This window comes from Electrona antarctica (genome assembly GCF_951216825.1).
Source record: "Electrona antarctica genome assembly, chromosome: 12".
Classification (NCBI taxonomy): Eukaryota; Metazoa; Chordata; class Actinopteri; order Myctophiformes; family Myctophidae; genus Electrona; species Electrona antarctica.
The window spans coordinates 19,034,781-19,050,824 of NC_136793.1; the positions used below are offsets into that span (position 1 = coordinate 19,034,781).

At 45.1% G+C, this 16,044-nt stretch overlaps 1 protein-coding gene across 1 annotated transcript in view; it reads right to left on the reverse strand.

The window, feature by feature from the left end:
- Positions 1–402: 402 nt before the first annotated feature.
- LOC306933225 (ADP-ribosylation factor-like protein 15) overlaps positions 403–16,044 on the reverse strand; it is a 178,375-nt gene continuing 162,733 nt past the window's right edge. The window contains exon 5 of the mRNA XM_079515358.1: positions 403–3,135. Coding sequence (XP_079371484.1) covers positions 2,983–3,135 — 153 coding nt within the window. The 3' untranslated portion in view covers positions 403–2,982. The remainder of the gene's footprint in view (positions 3,136–16,044) is intronic.

Consider the following 16,044-nt stretch of genomic DNA (forward strand, 5'->3'; position numbering starts at 1 on the left):
ATACTACACTACTACAGGCACAAACACACTAGCCTGGGTTCCAGCCTGATTCGCTGCGTTCCGCGGGTCTGAAATCAGCGAATCAGGCTGGAACCCAGGCTACAAACACACTAAGAATGTACATTTTGCACATTATCAGAGTTATGAGGGTCTGTGGCCTAATGCTGTGGTTCCCAAACTTTTCAGCTCGAGACCGAAAAGAGAGATTAGACGTTAGACGTCTTTACAATTTAAAAAAATAAATATTTTTTTTAATGTAGGAAAAGAACATTTATTTTTGTATGAGTCGTGACTCATACAAATTGGTCTGTGAGCCACAAATGGGTCCCAAGTCCCCATCCAGTGTACTGTAATGAATACTTTGAAAGTTTGAGAACCACTGATCTTTAATTTAATTCAGTACAAAAAAGGCCGAAGCAATGAAAAACACAAATTATCTTTTAGTAATTTTGCTTATCTTTCAGCTTTAATTGCCATTGAACAAAACTCATAATTGAGTTAAAAAAAGTAGTGAATGTGTGAATGATCTAATGTGCAGGCAGATGTGATAAACACTGGTATACACTCCCTTTTCTAATCAGTTCATAGTGGCTTCATCTCACAATTGAATATGCGCATCCAGATAACAAGACAGGCTTGTTGGCAGATCTCTTGTCAGGTAACAACAAAGAAGAAAAAAGAACACATTTCAAATGCTTCTGTCTAGCAGTTTGTACATCTTAAGTTTGTTTCATCATCAGCAGTGGCATAAGTAAATCTAAATGACATTTGTCAAATCCTATCTAGCTTGCTGCTAAGCATAAAATGGAATTCAAAAATATATTTAAAAAATATATTAAAACCATTAAAGTCTACCATACCAGCCCTGACAAAAAAAGATAGTCATTTTGTAATTTAAAACAAATGTGGACGCCAGAGAGTTAAAAGACACTTTTTGTGAACACCACGATTGATCAAATACCCCAGTCTGAACAGCAGATTGGTCTTTCCTGTTTGTGAACTTTACGAGCCGTAGCTACAGACTCCTTGCATTTGTATATTGCAATTTGCGGAAGAGTTGCCCGGCTAAGAGACTAGTGATACTAAAAATAAAAGACGATAAAGATAGTGAAGCTGGACACACACCTGTGGCACACCACTTAAGCCCTACGTATGTCACCAAACGATCAATCCGAGAACCCAGTGTCAAAAAATTAAGGAAAAACAGCACCCACTTTTCCGTCTTGACAGACTACTAAAGAATCAATCTACAAACTCACATCGCTACGCATTGTGAGCTTGCAGATCGGATATTTCCACTATTAGCTTGAAAGGTTTTTAAAACGTTTGACATTTTTTATATTTTGGGAAAACCTCAAAATAGGTACACCAGGGTTCATGAGGTCGAATATTACAAATCACTGAGGTGTGGAGTCCACATGGAAGGCGATGGGGAGGGGCTGTAAATACTGTACCGCAAGGAGGATGTAATAGGGGGAAGGCGAAGAGAGTTGAAACGGAGGGGGTCTGGGTTGGGATGTGGTTGAGATATCAGATAGGGTGGGTTTCAGGCAGGGGGAGCCGGAGAATGGGGTGAGGGGTGGGGGGGTCCGCGATAGACCGCAGCGAGGTGGCAGACGGGGAGGGGTCTTTGCAGACAGTTGGAGGGCAGGGCATTAGACTGTCGGACAGGGACTTGTCAGATGCAGCTGTTGTCGGGGCTGATTGATAGTTTGTATATTTCGTCATGATGGGGAGAGACCACGTAGGGCGCATGGCCAGAGCCAGAGTTGGCAGTGTGTCAAATTCAGAGAGAGAGATAGAGAGAGAACTAGTAACTACACATACGAAAAGAGAACAATAAACCCACTGACAAAAACAAAGTGATTCCAAGTGAGACTAAAGACACGAATGCTATTATCCTCCACATCTCTCTATTCCACAGACATGCCAAGCATGTTTGTTTTTGGTCTTTGATTAAGAAGGACTCATGATGGATACTACAGTACAATATATAAAAATGTAATAGGAAGGTATAGCTCTAACAGGTTAATTATGATGAGCTATAAAACATAGCCTAAGCAAGTACAAAAAAAAAGAAGCATTCTTTATACTCGGAGCCAGTTTCTTCGTGTGGACTCATTTGTCCTTCAGGTTCGCTGCCATGGTGTCACATGTTCCACACGGTTGGGTACACAGCATTACGCTTTGCTTTGCAGCTACATGAAACTCCTTGAGATATACTAGACTATTCAGACTAGATGTTAAAATATGGTGTGAGACACGGATATGTAACTACAGTACATAACACATCACGTAAGGCTTTGGACTATAAGTACTTCAATCACACAATGCCATTCTTTGTTAGCGAGTCAGAGGAGAAGCACGCTCGACGACCATTACAGTACTTTTCAGCATTTCAGTGGAACGAACATCAACAGTGTCCATCCCGCAACATCTTGTAAAGTCACTAGCAGTGATGTTAAACATATTTACAGACAACCTGGTCTCCACTGTGTGTGTGTGTAGGTGTGTGTATGTGTATGTGTATGTGTGTGTGTGTGTGTGTGTGTGTGTGTGTGTGTGTGTGTGTGTGTTTCTGTGCCCAATGGCAACTTAAGGAATGCCATTATGTCCAACCCTTAAGATTTCATTATAATGGCACAGATAGTGGTAAACAAGAATTTGATTTCTTACAAAGTTCGATGATTAAACTGCATAAAGTTGAAATGAGGCCTGGATGGAATGGTGGCTTGCCTCTGTAAAGATGTAGTGGTTGACTGTTTCTCATCCACTGCCTTCCATTTAGCAAATGGGAATGAGCAGTGAGGATGGGGGGGGATTTAACACACACCGACACACACCTCAAAACAGAGAGGCCATCATCTGCCATTTTTGTTTGTGTGTGTTGTGTGTTATGGACACGGCAGGATGTGTTGTATCGTCATCGGTAGCCACTCATGTCCCTCTTCTTTTTTTCTTTTTGCATTAGCAGCGTTAGCATCATATCCTTGCAGGCTCTGTGTCTTTGTCCTCTAGCAGGCTAATGAACTGACCAAAGCTCTCCTTCACGACTTCCATGTTGTCCGTGGTGGTTCCTTCTAGGATCCAACGCTTCCCCCGGGCCAGTGGTTCCAGCTCAAAGTATTTCTTGATCTGCAGGCAATAAACAACAACAGAGTACGGGGTTATCATCTAATTGTCACGCAAGATGAAGCCTCAGTCATACTTGCCAGAAATTACAGATTTTCAACAGATTTTCAACTGAAAACGGTCAAGTTTTGTTGATACATTTCCACGCACACCAAACTAGAAGTGAGCCATTAGGACATGGTCAGAAAACTTTGATCAAAGAATTTGCAAAATATGCCCTTATTTTGTTTTAGGTGTACACAGCTTTTGTAGTGGCACACTTTAACCCTGCAGATAGATACACCACACTGAGATACACCACACTTTAACCCTGCAGATAGATACACCACACTGAGATACACCACACTTTAACCCTGCAGATAGATACACCACACTGAGATACACCACACTTTAACCCTGCAGATAGATACACCACACTGAGATACACCACACTTTAACCCTGCAGATAGATACACCACACTGAGATGGACAGAAGCCTTGTGTATCATTATACACATAAGTGAAAGGCAACTAATAGGCATGCCTGTTTTCGTAGCAAAAATAGCTGCTCTACAATCTCACAAAGATCGGCTATTTTGACTAGTTGTTGGCCAGGGTATAGGGCCAACGAGAGAGAGAGAGAGAGCGAGAGAGCGAGAGAGCGAGAGAGCGAGAGAGAGAGCGAGAGAGCGAGAGAGAGACACACACACACACACACACACACACACACACACACACACACACACACACACACACACACACACACACACACACACACACACACACACACACACACACACACACACACACACACACACACACACACACACACACACACACACACACACACACACACACACACACACAATTACAGTACACCAAAACCAAATCTATATGCAAAAGAAAAAGAACAGTACAATATGGTGTTCAAATCTGGGGGAGAAGTGGTTTCTTAACTTGGCACAGAATGTTTTTAACAGTTGATTATGAACATCATATGTTGGCTTTACATTCAGTGCCTGCTTTACTTTATTATGTTGGCAGCTCATGACAATAGAGGGGAGAGAGACAAGCAGAACCAGCTGTCATGTAAAAACACATCTGAGCAGCAGGGAAACGATGGCTGAGAGACCTCCACTGAAGGTACCGCAACTTGAGTAATGGCAACAATTTAGTATGGCTGTTGCAAATATGTTTTGGTGACCTCCTAATGCCTGTCTGATAGCCATCAGTTGAACGTTGAAAGATATGTAGCGCACAACTCATGCTGAGCTGTTTCTAATGAGAGCCTATTCATGTCACTGATGCAATAAAACAACATTTATTGGAATTTATCTTAACATATGTACATAATTAGGTCCCCTGGCACTCATATTAAGGTTATGGACGGGCACAGTTTTTTTTGTGGGCCACTTCGCTTCTATTTTTAACTACCAGAGGGAAGTATAGTGATGACAAGATTGCGGAGGCCAGCTGAGTAAAGATAACATATCTGGTAATCTGATGTAATGAATGTTTTAGTACAGTATCTTTCTCTTTTTTAATCACTCAAACCGTCTGGTTAATATAGTTACAATGTGTCCTTATTTCCTTGTAACAGCTGATGGAGAGATTTTCCACCTACTGTACTTATCTCCTAGAAGGAAAAGATAACGTGAGGTGTATTTTCACATATCCAAATGAAATGGCTTCTTCCTTTCTATAAACCTGGGTTGCTCGCTGAGCATTAATTTGTCAGACATACGTTGAAGAGGAACTAATGTTGTGCTGAGGAGCTGAATGAAATAAGAAAGTAAGAAAAAGCATCACAATGCTAAAGGCTAGAAGTTATTGATGAATAAATCGTATATTTCCGTTTACAATATGAACCTCGACACAAATGGAAGCTACTTTTTGTACCGGCCTTTCAAAACGATAAGGAGGGGGATCATAATTAGTGATAATTTGCACAGCTTTATATGAATTAGAAGTTTCCTCTGACATGCAGATTTGTCTGTACTAGTCTGTACTATATCTGAGATTCTTCACCATATTAAAATACATAGGTTAGGAAATGTTATATAAAACGCTATTCCTTAATAGAATCACTACCTTGTGCATTATGTATATTGTTTTACCCAAGACGCAGATTTATTTGTGAATCCCTAGCTGTAATTAAGATATCAAGATCTCTTGATTGATAACATTACAATATTCAAAATTAATAATAATATATAATATTATAATATTATTACAATTGCCACACATATATTGTCTATTGTCCATAATTTCTATCCTTATGTAACAGAACATGGTGAATAATCTCTGTCTGTTGTGTGTGTGTGCGTGCGTGCGTGCGTGCGTGCGTGCGTGCGTGCGTGCGTGCGTGCGTGCGTGCGTGCGTGCGTGCGTGCGTGCAAGCAGACAAACAGACCGGTGTGCCTTGGAAACACCAGCAAATCCACATGGGTGCCTACCACACCGTCAAATGACTTCAACTTCAAGTGAAATTGCTTTTGTCTAGACCTTGCTGAGCTGTCTAGCTGTGCCATGGTGTGTGGCATGAAGAACAGGAGGAGGGGGAGGGGAGGAGGAGGAGGAGGGGAGGGGGCAGGGAGCTGTGTGTGTCTGCTCCTATCCAACCATCCACGCCAGTGAGTGGGGAGAGTGAGCCGCTGCCGATCTGCCCCCCTGAGTTGAGTCTCTGTCCGGGTGTAACGTGAGTTTAATGACAGATTAAGTCACCTCAGCCGCGTTTGGCCCAGAGGCCTGGCTGGAAAGCCGAGCGGACCCAAACAGTGTTAACAAATCTGTCTGGGTAACCTGAGCTGCCCTAGTCCCGGCTCTAGCTCCAGACCTAGACTGCAGACGAAGCGGCTGGCTGGCTGGCTGTCTGGCAGAATGGCTCACTTTGTCTGCCTGTGGCCAAGGCCCTCTTCTGGAAGACTCTAGCCCCTGCACTGGCAGACTGTCAAAGGGCCAGCAGTGACCTCTGTTTGAGCGCAGACAGGCTCCCCTCCTCACCCCGCTGGCCTGCAGAGCTTACCCCAGGGCTGTCTGGGCACAGTGCTCTAATGACATCTTTAACCACTTGAACCCTAGCATCCCTATTCTGGGAGGAGCACTCGCTGAAAATAGCTGAAATAGCTGAAAATAGCTCACAAATCATTGCGTTGCTACACATTGTGAGCTTGTAGATCGGCAATTTTGGCTAAGAGATTTGGTGGGAAACCAAATACAGAGCAGCTAGATTAGTTTACTAAAGATCAGGGTTTACGTGTTTTTTTAAAATAATATGCCAAGGACTTCCAACCTGTTGACCAGCACGAGAAGTTCTGTGACATTTTAGAGTTCTGTGCAGTCATGATAACACAGCTTGTCTGGATTAATGAGTCCAGCCGATGCAGTAAATAAGCTTTCCAAATGGTCAAAGCCAACTATTATTATTAACAATGGGTGGATAAAGTATGTCCCCAACAACACCTCTTAGTCTTAAGCCTTATTTGTACTTATTTGTCGGAAATAACATAAAAAACATGACGTGAAGATGTCAATTATGCTTTTCGCTGCTGAAGGAACCCCATGACCTCATGGCTGGGCATGTAGTCCCACTCACACTTCCCAGTGTGGCCAAAACCAGTTTCTCCCAGATTAAGTCCTCCTAAGCACACTTATGCTTGCTTAAGGAGTTGCGTGAGTCTGCGGTATAAGGGTAAGCCCCACAAGACGTGCTTGCCAGATGGCTCCTGGGATGACCACTGGGTCAACCAGTCTAGCCTCTTCTAGGTCAGCCAGACACCGGGCCTTGTCTTGTAGATGGGAGAAATCGGCTTATGCTTGCAAAAGGGTGTCAAAAAGTTACACCACCACCCGTGCCTGTGGAAACGGTGTTTCTGCAGTTGGGTTGCAAGGTTAGTTGGCCACCTGTCCATGCGCTTGGATTCTGGACTGCATAATTCTCTTGGTTTGGCTGCAGGCCTGCACTGAGTGACTGCATTGTTATTGCATCCAAGCTTAAGTCGCGCAACGTGCACCGCAGCAAGACTAAGTATTTTGTGTGTGATGCATTTATCATTGTTATTTATGCACTGTATAATCTTGAATGTTCATTTAATTTACAGGTGTTTCTATACTCTCTGAAATTAACACTCAAGTCTTTACACTGTCTGTCTGTCTGGAGCTAATCCCACAAACCACTGGCCATACTGTCAGTAGGCTACCAGCCTACAGACAAACCACTGGCCGTACTGTCAGTAGGCTACCAGCCTACAGACAAACCACTGGCCATACTGTCAGTAGGCTACCAGCCTACAGACCAAACCACTGGCCGTACTGTCAGTAGGCTACCAGCCTACAGACAAACCACTGGCCATACTGTCAGTAGGCTACCAGCCTACAGACAAACCACTGGCCATACTGTCAGTAGGCTACCAGCCTACAGACAAACCACTGGCCGTACTGTCAGTAGGCTACCAGCCTACATACAAACCACTGGCCATACTGTCAGTAGGCTACCAGCCTACAGACAAACCACTGGCCGTACTGTCAGTAGGCTACCAGCCTACAGACAAACCACTGGCCGTACTGTCAGTAGGCTACCAGCCTACATACAAACCACTGGCCGTGCTGTCAGTAGGCTACCAGCCTACAGACAAACCACTGGCCATACTGTCAGTAGGCTACCAGCCTACAGACAAACCACTGGCCATACTGTCAGTAGGCTACCAGCCTACAGACAAACCACTGGCCATACTGTCAGTAGGCTACCAGCCTACAGACAAACCTCTGGCCATACTGTCAGTAGGCTACCAGCCTACAGACAAACCACTGGCCGTACTGTCAGTAGGCTACCAGCCTGGCCGTACTGTCAGTAGGCTACCAGCCTATAGACAAACCACTGGTCATGCCGTCAGTAGGCTACCAGCCTACAGACAAACCACTGGCCGTGCTGTCAGTAGGCTACCAGCCTACAGACAAACCACTGGCCATACTGTCAGTAGGCTACCAGCCTACAGACAAACCACTGGCCATACTGTCAGTAGGCTACCAGCCTACAGACAAACCACTGGCCGTACTGTCAGTAGGCTACCAGCCTACTGACAAACCACTGGCCATACTGTCAGTAGGCTACCAGCCTACTGACGTACGTATACTATTTCCCTCCCACATGTTTTCTACTTTTTGACACAGTTATATTTATAGTGGAAGTCAATGGGGTTCAGATCAGGCTACACACATGGCCAAATGGACTTGTATGTTATAGATATGTCATAGAGTAACAGGCTGGCTAGTGGCTACATTAACTCTGAGTGCCACATGATTTGATTGTTCCATGGCAATTACTTTTTGCATTACTACAATGCTTTGCAGGCGCTATTAACACTTTCAGCGCCTCCTGCTGGCCATTTGAAATGACCGCAGGGAGCCAGCTATAATCCCTATATAGGCGCCATTCTATTACCGTCAATACAGCCCAATACAACGAGTAGAGGCACAAAAACATTTTCGAGCAGCAGCCAACATGTCTCAGGTTTCACCACAAGCAGTAACATGGCTGGCGCGATGCGATCAGAAATCACTGTTTACATCTGAACGCCGGGCGGTTTGGACTAAAACAACAACTTATTTTTCGGAGAAAACAAGCAACAAAGAAACGACAATGAGTGGATCCTTATGGGAGGCGCGCGCATTCCTCACGATGGGAAGAACGTGGGCGCTGTCTAGCAGCCTGGGCAGCATGGAAGGTTAGTGTTGAGCTTCGGCTGCATGGTACTAATATAACCCTTACTACACGCCATCTGACGGGTTTGGCGACCTCCGGGTTTAAATCTTAACCCGTCATCTGACGGGTTGCGAGGCGATCTGGCGTCCATCGTGTTAAACAAGTCAACCACTGTTAAGACACATTCATGCTTCAGTGTCTGCTTTTGGCATGGTGGTGCGTACAAGACCAGTACAGTACAATCGACTGCTGAATGAATGAGAAAGTGAAAGGTAGGTGTGTGTGTGTGTGTGTGTGTGTGTGTGTGTGTGTGTGTGTGTGTGTGTGTGTATGTGCGTGCGTGCGTGCGTGCCTGCGTGCAATACATTGCTTCCCTACAGTACCCTGATTTATACAGTCTTAGTCGCACGCCAAATATTGCAGATGTACAATCTTGTGAATTTCTATATAGCCTATTTTTGGTGTATGACACCAGAGCCAAAGAAAGAGGGGATGGAGTTCATGGTTTATTAATTCTAAAGTAGGCCTAGTGAAATTAGGCATCAGATAGAAAGTAAGGATGGAAGGAGCTACACCACACATGGCTTATCCTCTTAAAAATGTATGAAACACATACAGTCAGTAACCACAGTGGTTGTCCGAGGATCCCCAGGGGGCATTGGAGGGGTTCCAGGGGGTCCCCAGGGGGCATTGGAGGATATCCAGGGGGTCCCCAGCTAATACAATGTCACTATCATTTTAACCACTTTCTCCATTTATACATGCACAAATAATAATAATGATAATAAAATAAAATAAAAAATGTTATACAAAACTTCTCTTCGGGGGGATCCTGGCACAAAATGATGTTCAGATGGGCCTGCAAATTGGTCTGTGTCTATTTCACATCAAGGACCCCCAAATGTATTATGATACATTTGGGAAACGGTTTTAGAACCACTGCTGTACAGTATCCTAACACACAGAGTATAGAGACACACATGGTTTAGAACCAGTACTGTACAGTATCCTAACACACACAGAGTATAGAGACACACATGGTTTAGAACCACTGCTGTACAGTATCCTAACACACAGAGTATAGAGACACACATGGTTTAGAACCACTGCTGTACAGTATCCTAACACACACAGAGTATAGAGACACACATGGTTTAGAACCACTGCTGTACAGTATCCTAACACACAGAGAGTATAGAGACACACATGGTTTAGAACCACTGCTGTACAGTATCCTAACACACAGAGAGTATAGAGACACACATGGTTTAGAACCACTGCTGTACAGTATCCTAACACACACAGAGTATAGAGACACACATGGTTTAGAACCACTGCTGTACAGTATCCTAACACACACAGAGTATAGAGACACACATGGTTTAGAACCACTGCTGTACAGTATCCTAACACACACAGAGTATAGAGACACACATGGTTTAGAACCACTGCTGTACAGTATCCTAACACACACAGAGAGTATAGAGACACACATGGTTTAGAACCACTGCTGTACAGTATCCTAACACACACAGAGTATAGAGACACACATGGTTTAGAACCACTGCTGTACAGTATCCTAACACACAGAGAGACACACATGCACAATGCTGATTTGCCACCCGGTGCACTCGCGCAGCTCTGCTGTTAATCTTAAGCTGCAGTCCCTCCAAGCCTGCTTTAAGGGCCATAATGACAGCGGATAGTCGGCGTATGCACCCAGCTGCTATCTGGCCCATGCTATATTACTATTACTATTACTATTACTGAGGGGCGCTAGCCCCTCCAACGTCTGGCTTTTAGAAATGACGTCATATGGCAGCCAAGTCTATTTTAACAGAATGGCCGTGGAGGAGAGCCTTGCCCTGTCCTCTTGACCATCGGATAGAGAGCAATCTGAGAACCCAACGTCAAAAAAGAAAGGAAAAACAGCGCCCTTTTTTAGTTTGAATTTGACGTTAGTCAACAGTCTCGAGACTAGATAGAGATGGGGGAGGGGGGGGGGGGGTAGAGAGACAGACAGACAGACAGACAGACAGACAGACAGACAGACAGACAGACAGACAGACAGACAGACAGACAGACAGACAGACAGACAGACAGACAGACAGACAGACATACTGTACAGCTGTACAGACTATGGTCAATGAGTTACTGTGGGTCAGGTGCTGAGAACATGTGTGGCAAGCCCCAAACAAACAAGAATGTATAATATTTGTCCCAAAACATTGTCAAACGTTCAGCCAAAATAACAGGCAACACAGTGACGAATCACTGCAGTCACTGTGCAATATTTGGCAATCTGTTGCCAAATATTGTGAGTCAATAGTATTTTTGTTTCAATTAATTGTGCAGTCCTGATGATGATAATGGTGATAAGGGCAGAAATGGGTCACATGGAAATTATACATTTAGCCACCGACAGCCACCACACCTTTCTCACTGGCATTCTTGCAGCCATGGCTATGTGTGTGCTGATACAATGGCAGGGATCCAAGGAGTCAGAGCACACGCTGCCAGTCAATCGGCACATGCACCATGCTAAGGATCTTTTAGATAAAAAACAGAGCTGCTGCGGTTCGACGGTCCTGCGCTATGCAGGGATATATTTTGTGAAATCTAAGGCTAGCACTACATAAGCATTCTTACAGAGGTTAACAGCAAAGCCAGATGGAACAGAACCCCGTTTGTTGGATACACTCCTGCAGGAGATCGGTATCGTGAAAGAAAGTTAAATGACCCGAGCTGTCAACTCTCAGTTTCTCGTTGAATGTACGCTTCTTTGTCCAGGACCGAGAAGCGGCCTCAGTATCCAGGAGTCTTTGAAGAATATCTATAAATTCGATAATATAAAATAATAGTAATAATCCCTTCCTGTTTATGCAGTAAAAGTAATAGCAGGAAATGTTCACTTGAGAAGGTTTTGCCTTTCAGCATTATTTAAAATAAACCACTACATAAAGGGGAGCCGATAGAGTTATTCACACAGAGATTTAAACCTACAAACACTACTGCTACAGTACCTGGCTGCAGGCAAAACCATCAAAACTATACTCTTTAGAGAAAGGGGAGTTTTACTCAAACTCATTGGAGAAAGATAACTATTTCTGCCTTGAGGTTTGTCTCTGGATACATTTCAACAGAGGCCCACTTTCAATAATAACATCATCATCTATTACTCAACACCTATCTTAGAGTACATGTCACATGTACTCTAAGATAGGTGTTGAGTAATAGTCATTTCTTTTAATAGGTCATTTTTTTGCACATGATGTGCAAAAAAATGACCTGCCTGGCTGATGCAGCGAAACAGTGGCCTCACAGCATTCTTCTGCCCAAACTAATTTGGAGTATTAACCTTTCACCTCATGCTACTACATACCAGCCATAATAGACATTATAAATTCCATAACATAAATCATCTTACATTCAGGGAACCTGCTTACTTCCTTTCTTGCAGAAGTTGCCTACGGCAAAAAATAAATAGCCTATAATGTACCATAATGTCAAAAACCAACAAAAACATTAAATAACGTACTACCGGTAAATGTTCATCACGGGCGCTTTACTAAGACATGCTGTGAAAATATGTCTATCCCACTTGAGCTTGTCAAAAGCTCACCACACGAGCAAGCTTTCAACTGGAGAGGGACCCATTAGGGAGTCCACAAACTAGGGAAAGTGGCCTACTCAAATATCCAAGACAATCAATTACTCCATCGCCTGACATGTTGGCCCCTGTGAAGATATCAGTCACCTGGAAAGTGGCCCACACTGGAGACGGCACTGAAACGGGAAGTAATGCGAGATCCTCTTCCATATAATAGATATGCCTTTGTTTGCCTTCCTGCCTCACCTAAACAGCCTTAAAGACATGAGGAGGACTGGCGGTCCCCTGGAAGTATGTGTTGTTGGAAGGATGTGAAGAGCAAACTGTTCCCAGAAAATTCTGGGAGGGCATCCAACCAAATGACCTACAAGTCTCTTAATAAACAATAAAAAATAATACAAATCTTAAATCCCCTAATTAGACAAGGCTCTGACACTGCGAGAAATGGATGTGATGTTTTGTGTAAGAGGGGATTACCACCCTCAAGCTTTTCCCAAGGTAGTTAATGCCCCTATCACCTTAAGTGAGAGCATTAGCTGCACGTGGGGTAAATGACACTATCACCTTTGGTTCCAGATTACGCAGAGTGAGATGTTTGGAATGTTTGAATCTTCACTCTGGTAGGGAAATACAGTGGAACAGTGGAAAAAGAGACATTTACAGACATGAGAAGAGCCCATGGAGATGATGATGGAGAGAGAGAGGGGGGGGTGCATGGGTCTTCATTTGAGTCCCACCACTCGCTGAGGAAGCTGTCTACACCAGGCCAAGACCAATAAGCCTGGAGGCCACCCTGGCGGCAGCCCAGAACTGTACAACTGTTGGGACAAGGGCTCAACTGGACCAGAAAGCCAGGCAACAAATTAAGACATTAAGCCCTGCTTCATAGCAGAAGAAGGGGGAAAAAAACCTCTGCTGCCTGCAGATTTACTGTCCTGCTTGGCTCAGGTGGGGCCGAGGGTGTCCCTCAGGCTCAAGCTCAGCACAGGTTCAAAGTGATCCGTCCAAAGCACGGCTGTCCTCAAAGGCAGCTGACCACTGCCAGATCAGAGCCGTCCTCTGGGGAGATGTAAATCTCAGCTCGGCCACGCATGGGACTTTCACTCCGACCGTCTCAGCGTGCGACTTGGAACAATGCTACTGCACTTAAGGCCCGTGGATGTGATAATGTTCTTTCCATACGTTCAGGCATCCCCCGAAAATGTATCTAAAAGATGTGCTTGAGAAGATTCCCACTTGGACAATGAACGGGACGGCTTGCTTTGTTGGTACAACTGCAGGAGAGACTTCTTGTTTTTATTTCTCTCGTGGTGCGTAGCTCAGATAACAAAAAAACACCAGCAGCTGTTCTGCCGTATCGACCTGTGCGGTACCTCGGCAGTTGCGGGGGAGCAGATGTGCGGCGTGTTCACAGAGAAGACGCTCAAACCAACCCTGGAGTTGGACACGTCAGATGTTGGGAGCTTGCCAGGAGAAGATCAACCAATGCAGACTCTCTCAACACGACACACAAACACACAACAACGTAACAAAGTCCTATTTGCCAGTATAGTATATTTTATAAAACTTTTCAAAAAGACCTCCTGTTTGCATCTCATAAGGCATTTCACTTTGGATCAGGCCTCTGGGAGAGATCAAGGACTGTGGGTCACACACATGGTGATGTTACAGTACAGAAGCATGAATGGAACTCTCCTCCCTGCGGGGGCCTGGGGTGATGCAAGGGTAGTTGGGGAGGAGGAGGAGGGGGGGGGGGGCATGAAGGGAAAGGAAAGTATCCCTCCTCTCATGCAGGATTGAGAATAATTGGCAGGGTCAATAGCTGGGCCACGACCCCTTCACCAAGGGTTGACCTGCAAGATATTAAGGAGAGGCGAAGAGGGTGGGATAGGGGGGTCGGATAAAGGGGTGCAGGGGGTGAGTTTGGGTCAGATCCATGTTTGCCTCGACTTATTACAGATTTACAGTAAGTCAATTTATTAAAGGCCGAGAGAGCGCTCCCTGACGGGGAACATCTGGTCTGTGGGACTTGTACGGGCGAGCTGGCAGCTTGCCCGTGTTCCCTGCTGCAGGGGCCAATGTGCCGGCACCTTCCCCTGGAGCTCGCCTCCCCGCTCTCACTCTGGTTGTTGCTTGCGAAGGGCCCACACAGAGGGCCTCAAAGCCCAGGAGGTCTGTCACAAGCCCTCCTCCTCCCCCTACGACCCCCCTAGTGGGACCCCCCTCTTTCACTCGGAGGCCCCCCTCTCACTGACAGTTGACCAGCTTGGAAAGCGGCTGCAGCCCCCCCCTATGCACCCATGTCAGCGAGCGCACACACACACACACACACACACACACACACACACACACACACACACACACACACACACACACACACACACACACACACACACACACACACACACACACACACACACACACACACACACACACACACACACACACACACACACAACTACAATCAATGTGTTCCCGGCCCTTCGCAGAAGATTTAAACCATGCACCAGGTTGCAGTCTGTACACATACGCCACATGTCTAAAGGGCCATCGTTTCAAATTCAAGGTTCCTTGTGTTTTCTTATGTTATTCGCCTGCATACCTTCTCCTATTCGTAATCATGACACATAAGCATTCTGTCACTGTGTCATTGTGTGTGTGTGTGTGTGTGTGTGCGTGCGTGCGTGCGTGCGTGCGTGCGTGTGTGCGTGCGTGCGTGCGTGCGTGCGTGCGTGCGTGCGTGCGTGCGTGCGTGCGTGTTCTACAAATTGATCACAGAAACTGAAATTGGCCTCAAAATAGACAGCTACAGTGCAGAGCAGACAAATGGGGCAGGAGAGTAAATGAATTCAAGGCTCATTTCTGCAATGGGACACACGCAGGCACAGTCCACATGCCATCCACAGCATTCATATCCTGATGACAGTACGCATGTAACCAACCAGGCCGTTAAACACACAACTCCAAAGGCTCTGTGTGCACTGGCAGCACTGCATTGTGGGTGCTGCATTGGTGCTGCATGGACAGTGAGATTCAATGTACTTTAAGAAATGTGTTTATTTTTATGCACTATTAATTCCCTCTGGTACAGAACTGCTGCTGGCTGGTTTTAATCACTACCAGGAAATCATGAGCGTGTCAGCCAATGGCGGGCCCAAGCTAAAGCATTCCCAGCCACAGTATTGACAAACTTCAACATGTGCATAACACTGCCATCAAGGATAAAAGCTATCCAGTATGCAGAAATTATTTTTGTTTTCCCTGGTTAATCACGACTTAATAATTGCCATGAATGGATTAAAAAAAAAGTGAGGTATTTAAAAGCCAGAAACAAAAGCCGCTTTTGATGCCGTCAGACCTGGTCAAAGCCACGAGTGTTCTATTCCCTTTTCTGGAGAGAGAATGACTATGAACGATCTCTTGCAGAGGTTTTCTATTTGTAAAACATTTCTATGCCATCAAGGACACCCTGAGGGAAAAGAAAATCATTAGTCATTTAGATTTTTGTCAATGGGGGAAGTCTCAATGGAAGAGAACCCCCAGAGATTCCCATGCAGCGTTTGATCCCTGGGAGTCAGGCGCAGAGCCCAGGGGGTCAGATCGGACGCTGAATAGACTTTTA